General features: G+C 36.1%; 1 protein-coding gene across 3 annotated transcripts; it reads right to left on the bottom strand.

Moving 5' to 3' along the window:
• Nucleotides 1–4,780: 4,780 nt before the first annotated feature.
• LOC132105535 (striatin-interacting protein 1 homolog) lies at nt 4,781–26,357 on the bottom strand. 3 transcript variants are annotated; one of them, XM_059510709.1, is made up of 22 exons: nt 26,223–26,357; nt 20,842–20,911; nt 20,387–20,461; nt 18,510–18,644; nt 17,352–17,472; nt 14,976–15,044; nt 14,514–14,620; nt 14,249–14,376; nt 13,461–13,649; nt 13,097–13,147; nt 11,901–12,130; nt 11,572–11,637; nt 11,369–11,432; nt 10,961–11,032; nt 10,801–10,875; nt 9,813–9,910; nt 9,561–9,687; nt 7,726–7,826; nt 7,578–7,644; nt 7,332–7,436; nt 6,711–6,915; nt 4,781–6,036 (listed from the first exon to the last, which is right to left on the bottom strand). In XM_059510709.1, exons 1-22 carry the CDS (start codon nt 26,247–26,249, stop codon nt 5,786–5,788), a joined length of 2,433 nt encoding a protein of 810 aa, XP_059366692.1. In that variant the 5' UTR covers nt 26,250–26,357; the 3' UTR covers nt 4,781–5,785. The 3 variants fall into 3 exon arrangements, with proteins under 3 accessions (XP_059366692.1, XP_059366690.1, XP_059366691.1); XM_059510707.1 differs by having other exon boundaries at nt 26,133–26,295; XM_059510708.1 differs by lacking the exon at nt 13,097–13,147 and having other exon boundaries at nt 26,133–26,294.
• Between the last annotated feature and the right edge of the window lie 1,153 nt (nt 26,358–27,510).

Below are 27,510 nucleotides of genomic sequence, written 5' to 3'. Positions count from 1 at the left end.
ATGTGATACTTTTTAAGGATACTTTGATGAATAAAAAAATAAAAAAAGAAGCTATGTTTTTAAAATATAAATATTTTGTAATAACAATATACACTACTGGTCAGTAATTTGGGGTCAGTAATTTCTTTTTTCTTTTTTTTAATAAAATCATTACTTTAATTCAGCAAGGATGTGTTAAATTGATAAAAAGTGATATTAAAGAAAATATATTATTAGAATATATATTATTAGAATTTTTTTTTTTTTTAATAAATGCAGTTCTTTTTAACCTTTTATTCATCAAATATATTAGACAGCAGAACTGTTTCCAACACTCATAATAAATCAGAATATTAGATTTCTAAATGATCATGTGATAGACTGGATGTTACATGTGACACTGAAGGCTGGAGAAATGATGCTGAAAATTCAGCTTTGCATCACAGGAATAAATTATTTGTTTAAAGTATATTCAAATAGAAAACTATTATTTTAAGTTGTAATAATATTTCACAATATTACTGTTTTTTCTGTATTTTTGATCAAATAAATGGAGGCTTGATGAGCAGAAGAAACTTCTTTCAAAAACATTAAAAATAGTAATGTTTCCAAACTTTTGGTCTGTACTGTATATATATATATATATATATATATATATATATATATATATATATATATATATATAATCAGAATCAGAATCAGAATCAGAAAGAGCTTTATTGCCAAGTAGCATACAAGGAATTTGTTTTAGTGACATAAGCTTCCAGTAAACAGAGACAACAACACACAGACAAAAAAAAAAAAAAAAAAAATTTACAGGAGAATTACAAATTGGCAAATAAATAAGTGTATAAACAATTGTGCTATAAATGATAATGGAATAGGATTGAGTGAGATGCAGGAATGTTCTAGGATGGAGGGGTAACAAATAAATATAAGGATATTGCACATTTTTGCATAAGCATACGTTTAAGTGGGAAACATTTAACTGTTCATGAGGTAGATTGCCTGGGGGAAGAAACTATTCTTGTGCCTTGCTGTTCTTGTATTTGCGGCTCTGAGGCGCCGGCCAGATGGCAAAAGTTCAAAGATGGGGTGACTTGGATGTGAGGGATCCAGAGTGATTTTCTGAGTCCTTTTCCTCACTCTGGATGCGTACAGTTCTTGGAGGGTGGGCAGGGGAGCACCAATAATCCTTTCAGCAGTCCGAACAGTTCTCTGTAGTCTTCTGATATCTGATTTTGTAGCTGAACCAAACCAGACAGTAATTGAAGTACACAGGACTGACTCAATGACGGCTGAGTAGAACTGTTTCAGCAGCTCCTGTGGCAGGTTAAACTTCCTCAGCTGGCGAAGGAAGTACAACCTTTGTTGGGCTTTTTTCACAATGGAGCCAATGTGATTGTCCCACTTCAGGTCCTGAGAGATGGTGGTTCCCAGGAATCTGAATGACTCCACTGCAGCCACAGTGCTGTTCATGATGGTGAGTGGGGAAAGTGCAGGGGGGTTTCTCCTAAAGTCCACAGTCATCTCCACTGTTTTGAGCGTGTTCAGCTCCAGGTTGTTAAGACTGCACCAGACAGCCAGCTGCTCAACCTCCTGTCTGTAAGCAGACTCGTCACCGTCCTGGATGAGGCCGATGACTGTAGTGTCGTCTGCAAACTTCAGGAGCTTGACAGAGGGGTCTTTAGAGGTGCAGTCGTTGGTGTACAGGGAGAAGAGCAGAGGGGAGAGAACACATCCCTGAGGGGCACCAGTGTTGGTGGAGCAGCTGTTTGACATGAATTTCCCCAGTCTCACTAACTGTTGCCTATCTGTCAGAAAGCTGGTGATCCACTGACAGATAGAGCTAGGAACAGAGAGCTGGGTCAGTTTGGTCTGGAGGGTTGTTGGGATGATGGTGTTGAAAGCCGAACTAAAGTCCACAAACAGGATCCTCACATAAGTCCCTGTTTTGTCCAGATGTTGCAGGATGAAGTGCAATGCCATGTTGATTGCATCATCCACGGACCTGTTTGCTCGGTACGCAAACTGCAGGGGGTCCAGTAAGGGTCCAGTGATGTCCTTCAGATAAGCCAGAACCAGTTTTTCAAATGACTTCATGACGACAGACGTAAGAGCCACAGGTCTGTAGTCGTTAAGTCCTGTTATCTTGGGTTTCTTTGGAATGGGGATTATGGTGGAGCGTTTGAGGCAGGAAGGCACTTCACACAACTCCAGAGATCTGCTGAAGATCTGTGAAAAGATGGGGGCCAGCTGGTCAGCACAGATTTTCAGACAGGCTGGTGTAACGCCATCTGGGCCTGGTGCTTTTCTTCTTTTGTTCTTCTTGAAGACCTGGCGCACATCATCTTCACAGATTTGAAGAGCAGGAGGTATGGAGAGGGGGATTGCAGGAGGTGTTAATGGTTGTGTAGGGAGATGGTCAGAGTGGGTGTTGGGGGTTTCAAATCTACAATAAAACTCATTCAGGTCGTTAGCAAGTCGTTGATTAGTCTCAGTGCAAGGGGATGGTGTCTTGTAGTTTGTGATGGCTCTCAGTCCTCTCCAAACTGAAGTAGAGTCGTTGGAAGTAAACTGGTCTTCCAACTTTTTAGCATAGGTCTTTTTAGCCGCTCTAATCTCTTTGTTCAGTGTGTTCCTGGCCTGATTGTACAAGACCCTGTCCCCATTTCTGTAGGCATCCTCTTTGGCCTGACGAAGGTGTCTGAGTTTTACTGTAAACCATGGCTTATCATTGTTGAATGTTAAATAAGTCCTGGTAGGAATGCATATATCCTCACAGAAACTAATATAGGATGTTACGGTCTCTGTGAGTTCGTCCAGATCGGTGGTAGCAGCTTCAAAAACACTCCAGTCAGTGATGTCAAAACAAGATTGTAAATCCTGCTCTGTTTCGCTGATCCATCTCTTCACAGTCTTTACTACAGGTTTAGCAGATTTAAGTTTCTGCTTGTAGGTCGGTATAAGATGAACCAGACAGTGATCAGAACGTCCCAAAGCTGCTCGTGGAACAGAGTGATATGCATCCTTTATTGTGGTGTAACAGTGATCCAGTATATTACTGTCTCTGGTGGGACAGGTAACATGCTGTCTGTATTTTGGCAGTTCACGGGAGAGATTGGCATTATTAAAGTCCCCAAGAATGATTAAAACAGAGTCCGGGTGTTGTTGTTCTGTGTCTGTGATCTGATCAGCGAGTTTCTGTAAAGCTGAGCTCACATGCGCTTGAGGTGGAATGTAAACACTAACCAGAATGAGCGAGTGAAACTCCCGCGGCGAATAGAACGGCTTGCAGTTGATAAACTGCGTTTCTAGATCAGGACAGCACATCTTCTTTAACACAGTTACATCTGTACACCACCGTTCATTGATGTAAAAGCATGTCCCGCCGCCGCGCGATTTCCCCGTTGATTCTGCGTCGCGATCCGCTCTAAACAGCTGAAAGCCCGGCAGATGGAGTGCGCTGTCCGGTATGGCGTCATTCAGCCAGGTTTCCGTGAAACACAGAGCAGCAGAGTGTGTGAAATCCTTATTTGTCCGAGAAAGCAGAAGGAGTTCGTCCATTTATATATATATATATATATATATATATAATTCTAATTCTCTTGTAAATTGTTGCGTTTTATATCAGGATTTGTTAATATATATATATATATATATATATATAAATATCAAATAACAAATCCTGATATAAACACAACAATTTACAGGAGAATTAGACAGTCAATGCCGAGTGAATAATATATAATTTTACATTTAGCTGACGCAAAGCGACTTACAATTGCTATATATGTCAGAGGTCGCATGCCTCTGGAGCAACTAGGGGTTAAGTGTCTTGCAGCTCAGGGACACATTGGTGTCTCACAGTGTATTCGAACCCGGGTCTCTCACACCAAAGGCATGTGTCTTATCCACTGCGCTAACACCAATATAATGAAAAACATTTGCCCTTATTTTATTCAGTTAAAAGAGATATTTTGAGGTATTGTTCCATATTATATGTATATGGAAGTATATTTTTACTCAGTTTTCAGATGTAAAATGCTATATATTTTAATGATTCACAGAACAATCATTAATTTGTGTATATAATCTATATAATATTTTAATAAAAAAATAAATTTCTTCTGATTTGAGTTGTATCCGTACAAATCAAACAGTACAAATAAGGACGGCCACAGGACAGCCAACTTTGTGTTAATAATATATAAGTTGGCACTTCCACACTCAGACTCCTGATGCTGTTTATTTATCTATTTTTTTTTATAATTTTTTTTTTCAGGTAAAACACTAGAAGATCCACAAAGAGAAATTACTAAATTGAGTTGAATGTACTGTTCATTTAATGCAAATCTCTTAAAAGGTTGGCATATGATAGCTGTTGTTCAATTTTATTAAATATAAAAAGGCTTTTTAATGCCTCTGGTCTTATTATGGCTCTTATTATCATCAGAACTAGAAGTGGAAAAAAAAAACGCTGAAGCAGCAGAGCTTCACACAACACCTGTAAATATTTTTACAATTTAAAATAACTGCTTTCTGTTTGAATACATTTTAAAATGTAATTTATTCCTGTTTTCAAAGCTGAATTTTAGCATTGTTACTAATGTATGAGAAATAAATGTAATGGCATAAAATTGAAAAGCAGCTATCATATGCCGACCATTTAAGAGATTTACATTAAATTAACAATAAATTTGACTTAAAGACCTCTTGTGATAAACTGAATCTTCTCATCTAGTGTGTGAGAAAATATGACACAAAACTAAAACTACAGACAGAGATATGTTAGACAAGGTTATGGTTATTTAAGGCTCTTTATAATTTATTGAAGACTCTTAAGTCAATATTCTGCATTCACTTACAGTGCAGCCTGTACAAGTACAACAGTGTACATATAAAACATGTGATGGTGCTGTATTTGGCATGGATCATCATAGGTAGTTTCATTTTAACAGCACCTAAGTTTAATACAAAACAATGGGAATATAAAACATAAGAAATTATATTGCAAGATAAACCCTGTAAAACAAACATGAATGAAGTGAGGTGCTGTCTATGACACTGTTTTGATGGAGAGAGCACAAACATTTCATACAATGCAAGTCTCAAAAGAGAATGACGCAAGTCACAAGGAGATAAAAATGAAGTGTTAAAAACCAGCACCATTTAGTGAGCGACATGCTTAGTACGGGTGACGCTACAGTCACCAAGGACACTTTAAATGGGTGTTTTGTGCTGCTCAGGGGTCTTTTGTGTCATGTTTCAGTGCTACATAGGGACAAAAAGTGGTGACTCACTACATTCTCAAGAACATATACACCCTCTTGTTTAACACATGATGCTACGGGGAAAAAATAAATCACCACATCAACTCCACACAGCCACTTTGAAGAGAGACCCTGCCTCAGGTGGTACCTCACAACCTCATGAAGAGTTCATATTTACATAAATATTAAACATTTTCACAGTTAGACATGGTGAGTGACCATATAAATAAATCTTGATCATTTCAGAATATTATATATGTTAGATTACTGTATTGTGCAGTTATTATACATCAAGTGTTCTTCGGGTAATAGAGAAGATAGCATTCTTTCATTAAATACACAGATATATTTGTGTTTATACCCAAACCACCAAATGCATTTACACGGAATAAGACCACCATTCTATATTCAAAGATATGTATATCTCTATTTACAAGAATTATTTATAGAACAGGAACGTCAGACCCTCAGTGCTTTGAGTATTAGCGTGATCCCACAGTAACGGTGTCGGTTTAATAAGAAGCACAGCAGGATCACTGGGCTTGTAGCAGACCTTCCCACTGAATAGGTTGGGAGAAAACCTCTCTTTCAAGCCACATCTCGTAGCTGTAATGAAAGTCTTCGGGCAGGTCGACACGCTGGCCCAAAACACTTTGGAGGCAGTTGTCTACTGGTGTAAACTCACTGTTCTGATTCTTATCATAACGGCGTGCGTTGAATTTCTCGATGCTCTCGCGTAGTGCACACTCCTCCGCCTGGAAATCCCATGGCCGAGCGTCAATATCTGGGAAAAGAGAATAAAAAAATAGGAGCATTTATTAGATATGAGAACAACTACAATAGCTGTGTCCCAATTCAGGGGCTGCATCCTTCGGAGGTCGTACCAAACATTGTTAAATGGTAAGTACGGGCCGCAAGGAATCCATTTGTCGAAATCTTTCATGGCCTGGGAATTGAAAGATGCATGTCGAGGCTACATGTGAAGGAGCCTACAGAAAGCCTGATGCATGTGGTTTTTAAATGCAGCCTCTAAAGGTGCAGTATGTAATATTGACAGCTAGTGGTTGAAATTGGTACTGCATTACAAATTCAAAATATTTGAGAGCTTTTGTTTTTCTTGCAGACATTCCGACACAACATACATTTCATAATAGAATAATTGGCTGTAGAGGTTTTTTTCGAAGAAAAAAAAAGTACGTGAACCAAGCATGCTTCCTAAATATCTGCAAACATATAACAGTATTTTTATGCTTTAGTAGAGTAAAAAAAAACCTTTAAAAGATGAATTGTGAATTGCAACTTATGACCCATGTTTCACCAAGGAAATAATTCAAAATTTAAAAAAACATTCTAAACATTCTAAATTTGAATCTGAAGCTAATCCTACAGTACACCTTCTACAGGATCTTGAAGTTGACCGTCTTTCTCACAGGCTCCGCCCCCAACCCTGATATTTACCATTCCCATACGCCCAGTCGTCATTGAGCCGATGTCGGACTTTCTGGTAGATGGCAGACATGGTTTTCATGTTACTCTTTCTCCATTGGCGGCCCAGATACTTGGTTTGTATCTTGAGAAGTTTGAGTACGTAGAGCTGCATCATGGCTTGTTTAACCTTGAGCGCCCTCTTGAGGATAGGAGCAGATTTGAACACCACAAGCATCTGGAAAGAGATCCAACACAAACCACTGAAAATTGACTGTAAAACCATTCATACATGAACTGCCTCAAAGAATAGAATTCAATCATTTATGAACAGATGTATAAACATTTTTTTTTCCCTTTATATTGATTTACTCCACATGAACAGATTGCATTTAAACAAATACAGATACCACTGATTGATATCTTTAGCTATATATATATATATACACTGATATGCATTTTAAAACAGAGAAACAGGCAAGGTTATGCAGAAAAACAGCAAAAACAGCAGGCATAAAAAAAATAAATAAACACAAAGCTAAGGAAATTATAGATTCACAGAAATTCAAATCATACTTCTCTTGAACAAGGCCTAAGTATAAAGGGGGTGGCATAATGCTGGTATTCTATAAAATAAACTTTTCTTTCTCTCACCATAGTTCTTGAGTGTTTCCACTTTGTGATTTTGTTTAGGATCCTCAGTAAATTGATGCAGGAGAAGAGATTACGCCAGCAAAACTGATTACTGTCACCAGCTTCCTGTTTACACACACAGACACCCATTCAGCAGCTTAACAACCAACAAAAATAATATGTTCTTTCTTTCTAGTCACCTACATTACCTATAAAATAAAGTCTGGGGTAAAAAACTGAAAAAATTGTAGTGTCTTGTATCATTACCAGGCTTTCAGCTGTGAGTTCAGGCATTTCATGAACCACACAATGAGGGAAATCCAGGGCACAAATGCTGCCATCAGAAAACACGATATGTTTAAAAGACTTACTGACAAAGAAGCTGGTTTGAATTAACATATATACAAATGTCTACCTGTTTTTGGCACTGATGTAAGACATGATGTTCTGGTTGAAGAATTTGAGGATGAGTGGGATGCAGTTGGCGAACACCAGGTGCTGAGCCACATATTCAAACTGTCCAAAACACAAAAGACATCATGTTCCTATATAAAGCACTTCATAAAATCTCCAGCATTTGAACATTGTAAGGAGGAATAGCCTTTTAAATCCAGTGGCGTAGGAAGTCAGTTTTGCCCATAATATCTATAATTAACTGCAAACTTCCATCTATATCTGATGAGTTGAAGCTTTCATTAGGCTTTAATTTGCAAGACATTCATCATTTCTCTCAGCTCAGACTAAGATGCATACTGAAGAGTGATTGGTTTCCAGTTCCTCTTCATTTATCATGGCTTTAGACGTTAATGAGCAAACTCATTAAAAATTTTAAAGCAATGTTCACACTCGTTCTTGATGTTTAATCTAAGCGAGTGATTGATTGAGTAATTGAAATGAACAAAGAGGGAAACTTTAGTATCTGATTATTCAGTGCCGTATGAATTCAGTGAACCTTTAAGTCAAGTGTGAGAAGGGTAAAATGAAAATAAATGTGTTATAAAACTGTTCCCACTGCAGAGGGCGCCTCGTTCATTTTTCAGAATTTGTCACTCGCATCACACACGATTAGTCTGAACTGTGCTGACAAGATGAAGCACATCAAGCTTTAGAACATTTTGTTCCCATCCTCTGCTAATATTTTTAAATAAATTGATGTAGGAGGAGAGAAACTCTCAGATTTTTCAGCATATGAGGCAAGGCCACAAATTGCAAACATATTAAGTTTTGCTATAATGTTATGTTTAAATACAAACAAGGCATTCCCGTATTAAATATGTATTACATTTCCAAAGCATAATTCTAAACAAAGCAAGCTTTGTCAAAAGGGTTTTATAGAATGGATATCAAATTTATATCACTTCATAAATCAGAAAAAAGCCAGAAAAAAATAAATTTTTACCATGTTTTTGGGAATATAAAATCATATTCAAATAAATTTTAACAAAACAAAACAGATATATTTATGTATAAATTACACATCATATCCTGTAAAACTGATCATATCAATTTGATTATATTTTAAATGTTAAAAACCTGTGATGCTTTAAATAGTTAAAAAATATGCCTGACAAGGTCATCTGTATTTAAAAAAAAAATGTATGATATCCTTTTTCTTTCTTTTTAGAAAAATCACATTAAAGAGGACACATTCTAATGTAATGAAAAAATGTAAGCTGCATTAAGCCATTAAATTGATGCTTGAACCCCTATTTGTCTTTGACCCATAAATCTTCAGAATATAAATAAGAAATACAAACTATTTGGTGAATGTAAGCAAGCACTTCTGAAGTAGAGATTTCTGGCTCACTGCATGAGTCCAGCTGTAGAAAATAGTCTCTAAACCCCCTCTTTAATTTGAAATATGACAGATTTATTTTTTATTTTAATTTTTTTGATGCATTTAGAGTATGCATTTCCTTTTTTAGTTTCTGTCATATAGGCTAACTTTATAATGAGAGCACTATTGTAAAAATTGTGAATGGTTAGGGTTTTGCTGACGTTTAGTGTTAACTATCTTTTAATCAAAACATAAAAACACTATTTACCCTTTTGTATCTGCGAGGCATTTTTTACACATTTCCCGTGTTTGTGTTAACATCAGTAATTATGACTGTCGAATGTGTAACAGTAACAGTTTTTCAGTCTCATCGTCATCTCTCCCTGGCTCTCTCTCTTTCATTGTCTGATGATGAATGGTGTTTTGACAGTGAGACTATCAGAGAGAGACACGAGCAGCAAAAAGAGTCTGACCTGGTATATGTGGTTGAGTTTGAAGTGTTTGAGCAGCAGTAGCAGGAGAGCAGAAATCGCTTTGACGATAATCTCCTTGTGTCTGTTCACATCAATGCCCAGCTTCATGCTCTGGAGGACGGTGATTCTGTTTCCAATACACAAACGGGAAATGTTTGCTGTGCGTCTAAAACAAAGCGCACTGATCTTTTCATGCGCCATGCACACATCGCATGCAGAGTCTCTGCTGTATATCTGCTGTATTCGACTTACGGCATCTCCTCCGGCAGAATGTCGGCTAGGATGTTGATAGAGTCTGTCTTTGCTTTGGAGGTTGGTGCTGCAGCCAGAAGCAGCTTCAGTAGAGCAATCTATAAAGAGACTAACATTAGTGCAACATTCCTACCTTTGTTGTCTGAAGAGATGCATGCATTAACCACTACACCATTAAGTATTAGCATTTAGAATTAAGGATTACAATGGGAAGTAAAAAAATAAAACTAAGATATATTTCTCAAGTTAAGTTGAACGATTACATTAGGAATTGCAAACATTTCTCGTTTTTTTTTTTTTTTTTTGTATTACAGGTTTGCTAGAATTTTTTGGTCTATTTTATCATTACATGAAGCAGAAAATCAACAGCAGTGTACACTTGTTTTGACTAGTTTTTATAATATTTTGAATCAGTTTTACTTTTTATACTTTCCTTTTTATTTTAATTAGATGTGTGCTTGTGGCATTTTTAGTAGTTTTATTTGAAATATGTGAAATATGTGAAATATATGAAATTGTTTTTATTCATTTTTATTCCAGTTTTAGAATGTTGCTTTGGATACAAAATATAAAGAAATATTTAAATATATATTTCATTTTTTTAATTAAATAATTTCAGTTTATGTTTATTTTATTCAAGTAATGAAAAAATATTTTATGGTTGTAATTTTAGTTTCAGTTTTAGCTAATTATAATAACCCTGGGAAAAAATATATATATTCACCATGTTTATCGGGAATAAATATTTGAGAAATCAGCCTTTAAAATATGTATTGTAATTAAAATCTACAGATGCAAACAGAAAAATTAAGTGCAATAAAATAAACATTTAAAATTGTATTTTGGATGTTTTATTGGCACTAATCTAAAACAACACATTATAAAACGCCAAATAGGCTCCAAATAGTGTTTTCTGTGAAATATTATCAGAAGGAAACTGATCAAAAATGCAAATGTTGTAAAAAGACGAAGTGAAGGAGACACTTACTACATACTGCGAGAGACTAGGCAACATTCCCAAATAGAGGATCTCTGCAGGTGTTTCTTCCACCTCCTCTTCCCCCTGGCCAATCAAAAGAGGGGATTCTGACTGACAGCTTAATGAACCAATAATAAATGCAAAAGAACAGCAAAGTTGAGTCACTTACCATAGTCATGGGACACTGCTGCAGCTCCTCCTCTCTCTTGATCTGGACCTCCGCTATGGAGACATACTTGTGCTTGAGAGAGAAGGGGTGAGAGAGAGAGAATTGCCTTGGTGACCGAGGACAGATATCTCAACTGTGAGTGGCTGAAAGAGCCCCAATAGAGCATGCATTAGACCACTGGATTCACGTCAGTGCATATCTGTGGCACAACAGCTGCCAATTCATATATACAGATATATACAGTAATCAACTTACTGTGTCAATAAAATGGCGAAACATTTGAAGCAGGAGAGAATTCTTTAGCATTTAGTATTCATGCATATGATGTTTGAATATTTTATTTTTTACTCCTCCAGCTCTGTAGAAGAATACTGGAATAGTAGAAAACAAAAATGTTTCCATGCTTACCTGTTTCAAAGTCTTCACACTCTCATGTATGGGCCTGGGTAACCCAACCAAAGTATCGATGTCACTGTAAAACAACATTAAAAAAGAAAGAATATACAGTGTGAACCAGAAACAGCAGAGTATGCTAAATAAATGATGATGAAGGTGACCTTTTTATCGTTTCTCAAAGATTCAGAACCTGGGAGAACTGATCAGACACTCACTTTCCCAAGGTGAAGCCGATAAATTTATTTCTGCTGGTCTCCAGAAAGTGCTCGATGTCTTTCTCTCTGTGGGAGAAAGAAAAAAGGAATTGACTACATGAGGAGTTGCAATGGAATTCTTTTAGAATCTTCTCGGTTTAGGATTGGATTGCTATCAACAGAGCTGTTTGAATTTTATTTTTTATAAATCCAGGTATGTGCATGGAAAACTGGGCACCCATATTTCTAAACCCATTTTGTGCATATGCGTCATTTATAAATGAGACCCCATATCTCTGAAACAAGTCCAAATGGCACAGTTTATGGCCATTACATTTGATGTACACTACCTGACTTTGGGAGCCCACGGCAGTCCCCTGGGAAAGGACACTCTCTCGGTTGGGGGCCGCAGTGGTGGCGGCGGAGGCGGTTGGATAATAACGTCTCTGTCGAGAGGGTCGACCTCTCCCTCAATGCCACTGTCCACGTCCTCTGGGTCATCTTCCTCATCCCGCGCATCATCATTTTTGAAAGGGTCCCGTTCGTTGTATGTGTCCAGACTGTCCTGTTTGACCAGTGGCTATAAGAGAGGGAGAAAGAGTTTAAGATCAAGATGCAAATGGACCCCGATATTGAGTCTCATTAGAAGGCCCAAATTCATAATTAAAGGGGCAGCTCACCCAAAAATTAACAATCATTATTTATTCACCCTCATGCTGCTCTTAACCTACTGTATATGTTGACTGTTGACTTCAACAGTATGAAAAAAATATTACTGTTTTTACTGGCTACTGTTTGGTTACCAGCATTCTTCAAAATATCTTCTTATGTGTTCAACAGCAAAAAAAGAAATTCATAGAGGTTTGGAACAACTTGAGGATGAGTAAATCCAAATTTTAGGTGTACTATTTTAAAATATCATTCATAATGTGTGAATGAAGTTTGGTTTCATTCCATTATTTATTATTTTTTATTTTTTTGAACTAACCAAATTGAAACGGTTTTGAATTAACAAGACTCGTATCATCCATTGCTAACAAACTTACCGTTCCATATACCTGCAAATGATAAGCCTCACAAAAACAGGGACTGATTCAGTTCAACAAATGCACAAAAAACAAGTTCTTCACATCTCTAGTGTTGTGCAAACGCATGAATGGCAAGATTCAGAGCAAGCATCAGGCATGAGGTGCATTAGTGGAGCGTCATCCTTGGTTCCAGTGCAGTCAATGTATGAGTGTGTCTGTGGGCGGTACTAAAGGCCATGAGCAGAGCTGTGATTGGTTGCCTATGAGAAGCAGCCATTCTGCTAGCTAGTGGGAGCCGGAGTGTGTCTATGTGGATCTCATTGACCGAGAATATGTGGAAAGATGTGCAAATGGAAAGACAGAGTCTTGCTAATATCCATGGCCAGCTGCATCTCTCAGAACCCTTCCCCAAATCAAGTTAAGGAAAAACAAATTGCTGTGAAGGAAAAGAGAGTGGAGGAGTGCAAGGCCAGCCCACAACAGAGAATGCACAATGCACATGGGTTTGGGGTAAAGACCTGTTTCTTGGCATACGGACTGTCTCCTTCCAAGCTATCAACAAAGGCACTCTGTAGGGACACAAGGAAGAGACGGGAATGAGCCGACAGGACAACGAAAACCCAGAGAGAAAAGGGCATAAAAAGAGGGAGAGATGAGGAGAAAGAGTTACAGAAAAACGTACAGAGACAGGAAGGAGAAAGGTCAAAAACTGTGAAACCTGCTAGGGCTGTGTAACCGGTAGCACAGATCAGACTTTTTGTGTGTTTTATAATTCATATACTGATTGTATAGGTTCAGACGCATGAGAGAGTGTGTGTTCTCATGTACACGTGGTCTATGCTAATGCAATGTGTGTGCATAGTGCGTGTGTGTTTCTCGTACCCGGCGACTCCTGCGTCCTCTCTTCTGCTGCTGCTGCTGCTCGATGAGCTCCATGGCCGAGGCTGGAGGAGAAGCCGCCCGCATGTGTCGCACCACCTTAATGCTGTCCTCAGGGAGCGCTGACAGGTTCAACTGCTCTCTCATTCTCACCTTCAGCTCCTGCAGCTCCTCGAAACCTCCCAGAGTGAACTGAGGAGCACAAACACACAGAAATTAATGGACAGAGCACTACAGGCACAGAAACCGCTCTGATGTTGACTAGAGCTGAGAGTCGAAAGGGTCCATGATAAGAACAGTGTTCATATTCTGAAAAATCTAAAAATGTCTCTCTTTATCTAGTAAAATAAGATAGATTAATCAGTCATTATTCTATGAAATATAGCATAATGAAAGAAAATAGAACCTTCAGTCAATCCAGATTAGAATACAATTCAAAACTTTGGGGTCTGCAAGATTTTTTAAAATGTTTTTGAAAGTCTCTTATGCTCTAAAAGCTGCAGTTATTTAAATGAAAATCCAATAAAAACAGCAAAATTGTGAAATATTTTTACAATTTCAAATAACTGTTTCTATTTTAATATATTTAAAACATGTAATTTATTCCTGTGATCTCAAAGCTGAATTTTCAGCATCATTACTCCAGTACTCAATATGTAATGTTATGTGGAACAGAATAGAATAAAATAGAATAGAATAGAATAGATCTATAAAACAAAACAGTATCAAAATGATTTATCTAAAATGGAGCATATGAGCAGTGATTGTGATGTGTGTGTATTGAGACTGACCAGTATGGTCTTCCACAGTAAGAGCAGCACTTTCTTCATTGGGAAATGGGGCGCATTCATGCAGCAGAACTTGGTTACCATGGTGAAGAGGAGGAGGGCAAAGGGCTCTCCGTTATAAAGGGGTGAACCTGAGAGGAGGAGGGAGGTTAATCACTGCGCCATAGAGAAGGTCAACAGCCAACCACTGCATACACACACACACACACACACACACTGTATATCTGTAAGACTAAAGGCCACAGCGTTCTCTCACAGTCTTTCTCACCCAACTCGGTTCTGAAGGCCTCTCTGGCTGCCTTCCTCTCAGGACTGTCACCCTCCGTTTCCACTCGAATGGTCTCAACCATCAGATACATGATGCTCAGAAGAACCCTTCAGAACACGATGCAAACACCTTTACTTTCAGTCGGAGTTATTGAGTGTAAGTGTGTGTGTTAGTATGAGAGTGAGTCTTTGTGTATTGTAACCAAAGGCAAATTATCCTTCTAAAATCAGCTAATGCAGCAGCATTACTCCTTACAGGAAAACAACATTCATATATATATATATATATATTGTGCATTGACGCAAAGCACTCAAAGACATGAAAGCTCTGTGTCAGCCCAGGGTTCCTCCACTCTAATTTGAATGTAAATCTGAGAAGTGGATTGCGGGTTGGATGAAGTCTAATGATGTGAGAGTAAAAAAACAAAACAAAAAAAACAATCAGTCCCAGTGGGCATCTTACCTGAGTTCAGTGCTGTCAGCCAGAGAAATGGCTGGTTTTCTCACTGCGCTGCTGCACGCCTGGTTATTACTGGAGAAAAAGGGAAAGATAATAAATCAAGTGCACATATAAGAGAACATCCTTACGTTAACCAAAATTAAAACAATAAAACCATGTATGTTACATTTAATAAAATAAATGTTAACTGAAACAAAATATATATATATATATTTAAAAAAAAAAGTATTAAAACTGAATTTAATTTTAGGTAGATGCCAAGGAAAAATGTCTCATTTTCATTTAGTTTAACTTTATGTATTAAAATAATGGTAGCACTTTACAGTAATTTCCCATTAGTAAATATTAGTTAATGCATTAACTAACTTTAGCCAACAATCAGCAATACATTTGTAACAGTATGTATTAATCTTTAATGTCAGTTAATAAATACAGAACGGTTAATTGGTATTTCATGTTATCTCAGGTCAATTAATTAATAAGAACATACAACTTTTGATTTTAATAATGCATTATGTAATATTCATTAATATTATTATTAATATCAACAAAATTAAGAAATAGTTTAGAAGTATTTTCTATTCTTAGTTTGCCTAATGTAAAAAAAATAGAACTCCATTGTATAAAAAAAATGAAAACAGAAAACATAAAAATAAAATAAAATTCAAAATAGTGATGAAGACTACAATATTATCGCAGTGATACTAAAATAAGACTGTAAAAGGCTCATTACAACCAGTCAACCTTTTTATCATTTCACAAAATACAATACAAAAGAGATTTTAAGAGGCAGACAAGCCATGCAGTCTAAACCCTTGTTCAGTACAAACACTAGCTGTCAACCAAAAGCCTGATCATTTGAATCAGATGTGCTCGGCTGAATATGAATCAATGCTCGGAGAGAGCAAATCACGGCATTGTAAACCACAGCAGAGGCAGAGAGTCTCCCTGAGAGCAGTTCTGCTGTGTGGGCTGATGAGACCATGTATAAAGACATGAAATCCCCCAGGCAGACAGGGCTTGAAAGAGGAGAGGCATGGTGGCTAGGCTGCCTTTGAAGAGGAGATCACAGACGGACCACTCTGTGGCTCTCTTTAACACAAGAGAGCGGGAGGACATGGAGAGAGAGCGTGCTGGTGCAGGAAATAAAGAACCGTCTTATTATGGAGAGAGGACAGCAGGTACGAGATGGATACACAAAAAAACTAAGCCTTTTTAAGCCTAACTATTTTCTGGAATATAAGTCATTTTTTTGTGCTGTGATTTATACAATGCCAATGTAAAGCACACAAAATAATATGATGGACTGAATTGTGTTTCATATATTAAATGTAAGCTATTTTATTTTCTGCAATATAAGCAATATATTTTTAATCATCTGCAACTGCAATTAATATTCCAAAGCGACCAATATAAAGTTTACTTAAATCATGTTTTTCATGCTTCACATTGATACAATTAACGTGAAGCATGCAAAATAATAAATTTAGTTTATGACGAATAAACCAGCAACCTTTTTATAGTTAACTAAATCTTAAACCATAAAACAATTCTGCTACTTAAAATAATAACTAAAATAAAATAAAATATAAAAAATATATATATAAATCACCAATGATATTTAGTGAAGAGAGCTAAAAGACATGTTTATAGTGTTTCTAATATTTTTTAAGCATTTTGTTTATTTAAAAAAAATTCTGAAATATTTTTTTTCTCTTAACAATACAGTTTTGACCAGGTGTATGACAAATTTTCCGGAAAATACAGTAGGTCTTCCCATTTTCTTAATTGCACATGCAGAGGTTGTCACCACAGTACTGAGGTATAATGAATGGGTGGCAGGCCATTTTCTATATGGTTGCTAATGTGTTCTGAGTAGTTTTTTGCATGTTAATTTTTATGTTGGTACAGTATGTGCAATAATAAGAGTGATATCTGATTGCACTGATATCACTCTCTGCACAAAATAAAAAGATCCATTAACATGGAAGTTTACTTAATGTGGGTAATTAGAGAAATGGAGAAGTGGCTCGCTGTTCCACCCAGGCAGCTGCTACTGTACACAACGGGCATTAAGAAACAGAAAACAGAAAGCCGTTCGTCTCATTAGTACAGCACCCAGGAGATCCACAGAAATACACAACTGTTACACACACACACACACACACACATTCACAGACATGACTGAGCTGTTTCTAACCTGCTCCCTCAGGAGAAGGATAGTAAAAATAGCAGCACTGTTAAACACTTCCTCCGTTGGAGATTCAGTCTCTGTCTGTCTCTTTCAGTATCTCACCCTTCGCCTGCAGCAGATGGTCTGCCCTCTGTCAAAGATCTCCACACAGAGACTGAGGAATTTTGGGAAATGAAGACACTTACTCGATCTCCATGCTGAGGAGCTCCAGCAGAGCCGTGAAGATGCCCATGTCGTAGAGGAGGAAGACGTTGTGTCTGGACCAGTAGAGGACATCAGCTTCTGTGTCGCACTCATCAAACACACCTGAATACACAGAAGAAACAAGACAAATGAACAAATTATATTTTGCTTAAGGAAAGACTATTTTAAGGACCAATAATAAAAAATAAATATATATATATTTATTTTATTGTTTCACTTTTTTTATATATATTTTTACTAAAAACAAATATTCCACTGCTTTATATCTTATAAAATAAATTTAAATATGCATAAATTAAAGGAAGTACTAAATTAAATTAAAAATAAATACATAAAGAAAAAATAGAAAATAAAAATAAGAAAATATATTTTTCTTAAGAAATAACATTATCTTCATGCCAATTATTAAAGTCTAAATACACAATCGATAATAATTCTAAGTTTTGCAATAGTCATATTTTATCGTTTTTTTATATATTTCTCTTTTTAAAATATTTTTTTCCCAAAACAAAAACTGCAACACATTTTTTTTTACATTTGCATAAAGGCAGTACTGCAAATAAAATGACAAAATAAATAATGCGACATTAAAGAGAAATTATGAAAGAAAATAAGAAATTAAATTTTTCTTAAGAAAACACATTATTTTCATGCCACTTAAGCACCAAGTCCAAGTTCTCATTTCCACAATGCACATTGAAGATTCTCATTAGATCAATTATAATATTTTATAGTTTTACATATTTTTAATGTTTACTAATAACAAACACTGCTATACAGAATTATTATTAAAAAGTTAATAAGGTCAAAAAAGGGTTAATAAGGGTAAAAATAAATTAAGGGCAGTTCTAAAGAATTACAAAATTAAATAAATCATCATTATTAATGTAATGAAAACTAGGGGAAATGTGCATAATAATTCTTGAAATATAATAAATTATACATAACCTAAATATGAAAAAATAAATAAGTCACATGCAGCAGCAAAATATCTTAATGATCCTAAAATAGACTTAATTTGTCATAATCTATTTAATTGTTTTCTTCCCTTGATTTGGGGGTTGAAATATGAAATCTGTTGTTGACTGGTTTCATGAGATTCACCCACTGAATTGTGCTTTTATGTACTATATTTATACCTTGTGCCAAATAGAGGATGGCTCTGGCCACTTTGAGCCTCTTGTCTCGATCGGTGACCTCCAGAGCGTCCAGCAGTCTCATGACATACACCCTCTGCTCCTCCATACTCAACTCCATCCACCTCCGACCTTTCACTGAGAGCAGAGCACAGAAGAATTATACCTCTGGCCTTGTATATCATTTCTGCCATTCTTCTACTGGTTTCACATTTCACACGTGAGAAAGATTAGTCAGGATTTGTGTTGCTCAAATACCAGTGAAACACTCAGTCACTTCACTGAACTCTCGGTGAACCACGTGCATGAGTGGGGGACTTATGAATGCAAATTACTGTACAAACCTCCCTCGGAGTCTGAATATTGGTACCCAGCTTAGCCTTTGAGAGTTTGTGAAGATTTCTGCTGTAAAGCCTCAAGTCTTTTCAGTGGAAGGCATGTGTAAAAATAAATTCTGAGGTCATATTCATCTGACGCTGAAGGCTTGACATTGGAATTCTGATGGGACTGATGCTTTTATTAAAGTCACATTATGAGGAATCAGAATCTCCTTGATCTTCTGATCTGATCTGTAAGATCTTGAAACATTTGCTTGTGTACATTTATCATTTCAAATGTGTAGAGTTTATATATACAAACACAACACATCTTTAAAGGAAGAGTTTACCCAAAACTGAAAATGTACTCAACCTCAGGCCATCCAAGATGTAGATGAGTTTGTTTGTTCAACAGAACAGATTTGGAGAAATGTAGCATAACATCACTTGCTCACGAACGGATCCTATGCAGTGAATGGGTGCCGTCAGAATGAAGAGTTCACACAGCTAAAAAGCATCACAATAACCCACAAATAATCCATTAGGATAGCCTGATGATGAGTACATTTTAAGCAAATATACATTTTTGGGTGAACTATTTCTTTAAAAGGCACAGCAGCATAAAATCTGAGATCCTGAGAGACAGTTTACAAAAATTACAGTTTTACATTAGAAGTGGACACCAGGGGAAAATGAACAAACAAATAGGAACACTTTGGATGACAGCAAACTTGTAAACATGTGATTTGCAGTTGCTTCACAATCAACGCACACGAACATGCAAAAGCCTCTTGGCTTTTTTCCATTTAGTAGGGCTGCAGTGCCATGGCAAACACATGGAGAGAGCGAGAGGTCTGGCGAGGTCAGATTGTGCACACAGCAGACAGGGTAAAGCCTGAGGCTATACACACACAAACACACACTGGAACCACATAAACATTCATTAGAGTTCTCCTTTTCTCACAGAAAGAGAACTGCGCAACTTTGCTGATGGTTTATTTCTGTTCTCTCTCAGACGCAGGTGGAAATGTTATACCCGGGAGCGTTCAGTTAATCAGCCGTCTCTCTGTTCCAGGACTCAAAGCAATTTCGCACTCTTAAACACAATGCAATCCCAGCACAAACTCAACAGCTCTTAAGCACTATAGTAATGTGTTGGGTGAAGAGGCACTGCAAAAATACATTTTTTCTCGTTTTCTATTTAAAAAAAAAATATCTAAACATGCTTTAAATTAAAGAAGCAAAACTGTAGGATCACAACAAATTGTTTGTGGAGTACATATATTTAATAAAGTATTTTTCATTTTAGAATTCGTTTTTTTCTTACTCCAATTGTCAATTTTTTCTCTTATTCTAAATATTCATACAAAATTTAGAGAGGTTTTTGCTTTACAAAAAAATCCAGTGTGTTGAGAAAAATAAACTTATTTTCTGAAATTAGTTTCTGGAGTGAATTTATTCTATTTGAAGTATGTTTTAAGATTTATACTGGAAATTAATACCAAAAGTACTAATTATGAAAATATGTATTCTGTTGTAATATAGCACTGGAGGCTACATTACCATGATTCTTGAAGTCTTCCTCAAAGTAATCCCTGTTTAGACTGAACTCTGGTTCCTCTGTGTAGCTGTACAGCTCTGTGTGAGAAAGAGACAGAAGGACAAGCACATGACATTGGTTTTTCATATTCATTAAACATCAACTAGCATGTTGCATGATGCAACATAACGTTGCTTACAACATTAAAATGACATCAGTAAATATGCATAATGCGCATCTTATCTTCTATGAATTTATATTTATTTTATTTAAAAAGCTATGGTTGAACAGATCTGAGTTCTTGCGCTGCTTCCACAAAGTTTTGTTCACCCAATTTCAGTGTTTTTTCATCCCTATATATGTGTGTGTGTGTGTGTGTGTGTGTGTGTGTGTGTGTGTGTGTGTGTGTGTGTGTGTGTGTGTGTGTGTGTGTGTGTGTGTGTGTGTGTGTGTGTGTGTGTGTGTGTGTGTGACCCACCTGAGAGCTCAGCAGTGAAGTTGTCCATGTCTCCATATTCAAACTCCAGGTTTGGGGACTCCATGGACCCCTGCGGATCAGAGGCAAATAATAACTGCACTGCTACAACAGAAAGGGTCACATGTCTAACATCCTGGAGCACTTGCCGACTGCATTTCAGGTCTTTCCACTATTTCTGCAGCACGTGATTTTCCGATAATTATGCAAATTCAACCAGGTCACACGGCTCTAGTACTTCAAGGACAATAGCTTGGGAAATGTAGAGAAAATAAGGGTGGCAATAATATGTCAGCATGAATTAACTACCATTTCGATCACCACAGTACCCCACATGTGCTCGGAAATTACACACACATTCACTCTAAAATAATATGTGAAGTTAGGATGAATGCATCTCAAATTATAATACACTGAAAATAACAAGTCTAGAGTGACTTGATGCTGTATTTTTGTGGATTTTTTAAGTTTGCATCTGTACATGCTTTTTGGGATAATACTGCCTATATATAAACTTAAGAGATGAAGAGTTTGTAACTGTTCACTGCTAAGTATCATATAAATCAGCGTATATAAATATATATACAATTGAAAAGTAATTACTTTAAAAATGCAGTTAGCAGGTTCTGTAATATATTTAAAAAAATTATTTTAACATTAACTTTGTAACTCTAATGAGACATTTCATGTAATTTTACAGTAAAATACTGTAAAAACGAAGAAGAGGCTAAAATAGCAAATTGACAGTCCTTGAATTCCCTGATGGGGTGCACTGTAAAAAGTTTAATTTTAATTGTAAAAATGCTCATTATAATATTAAAAAGACAGATGCTACTGTAAAATCTTGATAACTGGTTTACAGAAAATCCTTATTATTTACACTAAAAACTGTAATAAATTTGACAGGACAGTTTGTGTAATTGTACAGTAAAACACTATACAGTTTGCACTTTTTTTAAAAGTGAAAACAACAAGTCATCTTATAATTTACAGTCAAAAACTATAAATCGACCCTCTCAAAATTTCCTCTTGTGGTACACTTAAAAAAAAAAAATAATAATTATAATGGTCAAGAACTGTAGAAATACTACAGTGAAAACATGTTACTTTGTTACTTTGTTAACAATACTTTTTTTATTATTATATACAGTGGAAAACAGGATAAAAAAAAAGAACAAGTCAACTTTCAACTAACATTCCCCATTACATTTAATATGACGGTTTTAATGTAAATAATCATGTTTCTTAGTATTTTGTTATCAGTTACAGTATGTGTATTAGCTTTTTACGCTGCATCTTATGTGGATAAATGAATGCAAATAAATTATTGTTCTTTTTATAACAAAGTTCTAGACTGGCAACTTTTTACGGCAAATTCCACAGATTTTTCACTGGCCCAGTGTGTCACTGTAACACTGGTTTCTAGTGTGTGTCCACCTCAAAGGATATTTGCTGCATAAATGACTTCTGACTGTTGGCCAAGTCACTTATGTTTAAGAATAGCAACATGTCTTTTAGCCAACTCGCTCAAAGAGCTACTAAACTGTGAACATTCACACTCAAACGTAGTGTTAATGGTTTCAAAACATCAGTGCTGATCTACTGTATACGCTAATATCTCTAAACAGCCTCTTAAACCTTGAGACTTTTCTTTCACGGTCTGCCTGAATTGAAGAAGTGGCAGGTCCTCTGAGGCGTTTTGATTTAATTGCAGCCCAATTAACATCTGGGGAACATGCTCTGTGCTGTCAGTTGAAGAATAAATTACGTATAAGATGAACTTTTTTCATTCCTCCTGAGGACCAGGTTCTCTTGCTCAAGTGCTTATTTATTTACAGATTAAGCACTTCTACAGGACATTCACCTTAATTTGGCCTCACTGATCTGTTAGACTTTCTCTCAAGCCGTTTTAGAAGGCAGCTTTCTTTCAGTATCTCCCTGTATTTTGCACCATCGTGTCATTATTTTTTTAGCACTGTATATGGATTATGGGCAAAGAATGCATTGTATAATGAATGTGAGAAAATTATACATGCACATTCTCATCATAATGCACATACTTTATGCATAATGCATGTGCACACTAAACTAATGATTTACCCTCCTCTCTCAGTCTCTCTCTCCCTCCTAACTCACAGACATGTGTGGCACAGTCAGAAGCATTTTATTTTGGTCCTCAGAAGCAGATGGCATTGATTCTCATGGTGGGAAGCTCTAACTGAGAGCTGTGTGGGAGAGAGAGAGAGAGAGAGAGAGAGAGAGAGAGAGAGAGAGAGAGATGGGCTTTCCTTCTGACAGCTTTTCCCACACCTTCCCTAAAGGTTACTCCCACTCTGATCTCCCAAAGCAGAACACTCACGTCTGGTCCAAACCAGCACCAGATACTGATGCTTTCAGAGAAAAAGGGCAGGTCAAGGGCCAAAACATCTGATACAAAGGCAAACTATGATATTTATAAACTAGAACAACTTCCTGTAAACAGAATACACATTTCTGCCGTGAATCATGACACTGATTACTCACACGCACACACACACGTCATACACTGAAGAAACTGACTCATTGGTGGAGTCTAATAAACCATGAGTGATTCATTATGAGAGCTTACTATCATATGTGATCCTGGACCACAAAACCAGTAATAAGAGTATATTTTTTAAAATTTTGATTTAAATTGATAAGCTTTCCATTGATCTATGGTTTGTTAAGGTGGGACGAATGTTTGGCCGAGATACAACTATTTGAAAATCTGGAATCTGAGGGTGCAAAAAAAATCTAAATACTGAGAAAATCACCTTTAAAGTTGTCCAAATGAATTCTTAGCAATGCATATTACTAATCAAAAATCAAGTTTTAATATATTTACGGCAGGAAGTTTACAAAATATATTAATGGATCATGATCTTTACTTAATATCCTAATGATTTTTGGCATAAAAGAAAAATTTATAATTTTGACCCATACAATGTTTTTTTTTTTTTGGCTATTGCTGAAAATATACTCCAGCAACTTAAGACTGGTTTTGTGCTCCAGGTTCACATATTGGATCAGCAAATTTTTAAGGACTCTAAACCGTCAACATTATTACAACTGTACTAAAAAATCTGTTGTAAGCTACTACATGCATTTTGCAATTGAACTGTTCATATTTATTAGCAAATAAAAGGCCTTTAAATATAATTGTAAAAACGTCACCTTCAGGTCATGATTCATGTGTCTTTTTTCCTGTGAATCTTTATCAATTTTTAAAAAGCAACTGAAAGAATAACTTTTACATTGTTAGAATTATAATGCAAGATGAATGCATACTGGACTGAAGCAACTTAGGTTTACTTGATTATCCATATGTCATTTTTAGAAAAATCGGTCACACTTTATTTTAGGGTCCAATTCTCACTATTAACTAACCATTAACTATGACTTTTGCCTCAATTAACCCCTTATTTGCTGCTTATTAATAGTTTATAAGGTAGTTGTTAAGTTTAGGGTATTGGGTAGTTTTATGGATGTCATGCATTATATTTACTTTATAAGCACTAATAAACAGCCAATATGTTAATAATAGACATGCTAATAAGCAAGTAGTTATTAGTGTGAATTGGACCCTATACTAAAGTGTTACCGAAAAATCATGTTAAAATGTGAGTATCAAATATGATCCATCAGGCTTCTGAGGGACAGTTATTTGTTTTTCAGTCATCATTATATTGCATTGTATTAGCCATATGTTTTGCCCCACAATAAAAAGTACAGAGCATTGATCATAAAATTAAGCTTTTAAATATCATCTTACTAAATGTGACAATACACAAAGAGTGACAATTGATATGCATTTTATGTAAACAGTCTGCTATAGCATTATATAGATCTCCTTAATTTACAAGCTATCATAATTACAGCTTACTTTTTGGCCATATAAATATCAGCAACTGCACCAAATTGCATATTTATGCTCAGTTTGTACCCCTGGGGTGTTTGTAAGTTTCATATTCTTCGGTATCATATACATGAGCCATAAAAGCATGATAAAAAGCATGATTTCTCTGAGAATTATTTCATATGCCAGGCTTAACATTTCATTTTTCCATACATTATAGAGTTCACATCAAATTTAAATTCAAATCTGAAGTCCAAAGTTCAGCTTGAAGCCCAACCAAACCATTACAACTGAACAAGAGTTGAAGTCTTTTCTATCCTATGAAACGAACAGGAATAATCTGTAAAGCTCAAAGCTCAAAACAGGGCATGCACAATGTGCCCTGTGCCAACACTTAGCTACTGGACCAAATACTAAAATATCAGTCAAAATTCATCATTTAATATTCATTACTCATTAAATGCAATAATTCATCACCATGCGCATACTAAAAGACAAAGCACAGAGATTCACATTCAGTATATTCTGCTTCAATGGCAGATCACTCACATATCTGACTTTTGAGTTTCACTCCTGGCCATACACTCCAGCCATGAACAACATTTTGACTCATTTTGTGTACATTCATTCCGCCTCCCCATCACTGTCCTATATAAAGAAATCTGCTGCAGGAGGAAAACACGCTCTAATTCCTCTAAAAAAAGAAAGAAAAACACTCAATATGCTCAACGATCATGGTTGAGGAATTCATTGCCATAACTTCACTAGGCTGGACATATTCCCAGCACAATATGTGTTACTGTCCTTGAAGACTGAATCTGGGCTGCGCTGTGCCAAGAAGAGAATTAAATATGCATTTCCTTGCTTTTATTTTTAATGACTGAATAAATAATAAGTTCATATGTTTATTAAAATAAATAAACCTGCAGCAGACTGTATTATTGACCCTCTTATCCCCCAATATAACAATGTATATTCCATAATATCAGGCTGATATCAAGCTTAATAAATAACTGGGTTTGGATACGTATTTTAATGCATAGGAATGTGTGCCTACTGACATTGAATAAAATGAGCCAAGTGCATACATTCTCAGCATTTTATATACGCATGTGCATATATATCCATATACTGTGTAAGAAGTGGGAATTCAAGACATAAACAAATGCATCCTTCATTTCTACCCTTCACATGCATGCACATCAAACGCATATTTATATCCTCTAGAAACCCATCAGCAGGTCACACTGGATCAAATTCCTAAAGACAAGGTATTTTTAGCGCCATGCATGTTTCTAAAATAACCAACCCGATGCATTTAACGCCCCCAGCAACAAGCCACCTTACATACACATACATATAGACACACACACACACACCCCTCTACCCCTGCAAACTGTCAGTGTGTTCGGATTACCTCCGAATCCTTCAGCTGATGGTTGAACCCATCTCTCTCTTGAGCCTGAGACTTCTGTCTGTTACTGTTAGAATCATTAAGTAAAGGTACCTCCATGTCGTCGGTCTGCTGCTGCATCTGTCAGGGTTTGGACCTTCCGCTCGCCGCACGGTCAGAAACACACTGTCACAGTCACACTGGAGAAGAAAGACGCTGCTGGACTCCAAGTTCAGAATAATACCCGTCCCCGCCGCTGATTGGCTGCTGCAAGCCGATGAGGGCGTGGTTTGACATAACATTTGACGCCCACATCGCATTTGAACACGAATATGCGGGTGCCATTACATGTCAATTGCCTGTATTTCTCTCATAATAATTGTAATAAATGTTCATTTTAATTGCTGCAAAACATGTAATAATGAACTGTAATATTCTGCTTTTATATATATATATGGGAGTGTGCTATCACTGCAATACAGTTTTTGGGGTTGCTTTTATAAAAGAATATAAAATGATTAATTATAGTTGATGTCATATGAAAATCACATAAAATCATACCCTTACCGTCTTAATGTATATTAATTTACATGAAAATTTCCACTTGAAAATTAAATTTTCAGTATACTATTAAAACATTTTCATACAAATTTTTTATTCAATATTTAAGGTAGACAGGGCAATATTTGTCATTTTCAGTGGCTGTACAAAAAAAAAAAATGCAACTGAAATAATAAACACAAACACAGAGTGAAGATAACAGACAGCGAGTGTGTTTGTACATGTAACCTGAAGGTGTTAGTGACAACAGCAGCTGTTCTTGTCTTTGCAGACATACGTACCCCTCAAACCATCATGTGTCCAGAATAAACACCTCCAAACCATGACCTCAGTGTCCAGGAATATACAAAGTGACTAAGTACTCCAAGAATAGCATTAAAATACCTTTGTGTGTGTGTGTGTGTGGGGGGGGGGGGGGTTGGGTAGCAGCTAAGTTCAAGTTTGAGACACTTCCTAACAGGTTAATTCATCAACACACTGGGATGCCCGTAGCTAGTATTTAAATCTCCTAAAGGAAAGAGACTGTAAATTATACCTGAAATGACAGGCCAGCAGAAGCTGAGCGCTCAGTCACCATCTCCTCATCACATCATGATTAATCAAGCCAGGGATATTATACTTCATTAGAACCAAAACAATAAAAATCATTCAGAAGTGTCATTACTTGAAAAGTAAAACAAAAATTTAATAAATAACATTTTAAATATTTAAGACATTTCTCATTTTTGTTTAACTTGATGTACTTAAATAACGAAATTTAAAAAAAAACACTATTTAAAATAAAAACAACAAAACTACATAATATGAATATATAAAAATAAAAACTTAAATATTCTACTTT

The sequence above is a fragment of the Carassius carassius genome, chromosome 26 (assembly GCF_963082965.1).
Source record: "Carassius carassius chromosome 26, fCarCar2.1, whole genome shotgun sequence".
NCBI classification, from domain to species: domain Eukaryota; kingdom Metazoa; phylum Chordata; class Actinopteri; order Cypriniformes; family Cyprinidae; genus Carassius; species Carassius carassius.
The sequence above is the reverse complement of the archived record's forward strand: the minus strand, read 5'-3'. Positions and strand labels throughout refer to the sequence as shown.

What these genes read in the sequence shown, in the direction of transcription:
- LOC132105535 (XM_059510707.1), bottom strand. Translation starts at nt 26,249, where the DNA reads ATGCAGCAGCAGACCGACGACATGGAGGTACCTTTACTTAATGATTCT. An exon ending in AGCAGTGTCCCATGACTATG is followed by an intron (nt 10,876 to 10,960) that starts GTAAGTGACTCA and finishes TTGATTGGCCAG; the next exon opens with GGGGAAGAGGAGGTGGAAGA. An exon ending in CGACTGGGCGTATGGGAATG is followed by an intron (nt 6,037 to 6,710) that starts GTAAATATCAGG and finishes CTCTTTTCCCAG; the next exon opens with ATATTGACGCTCGGCCATGG.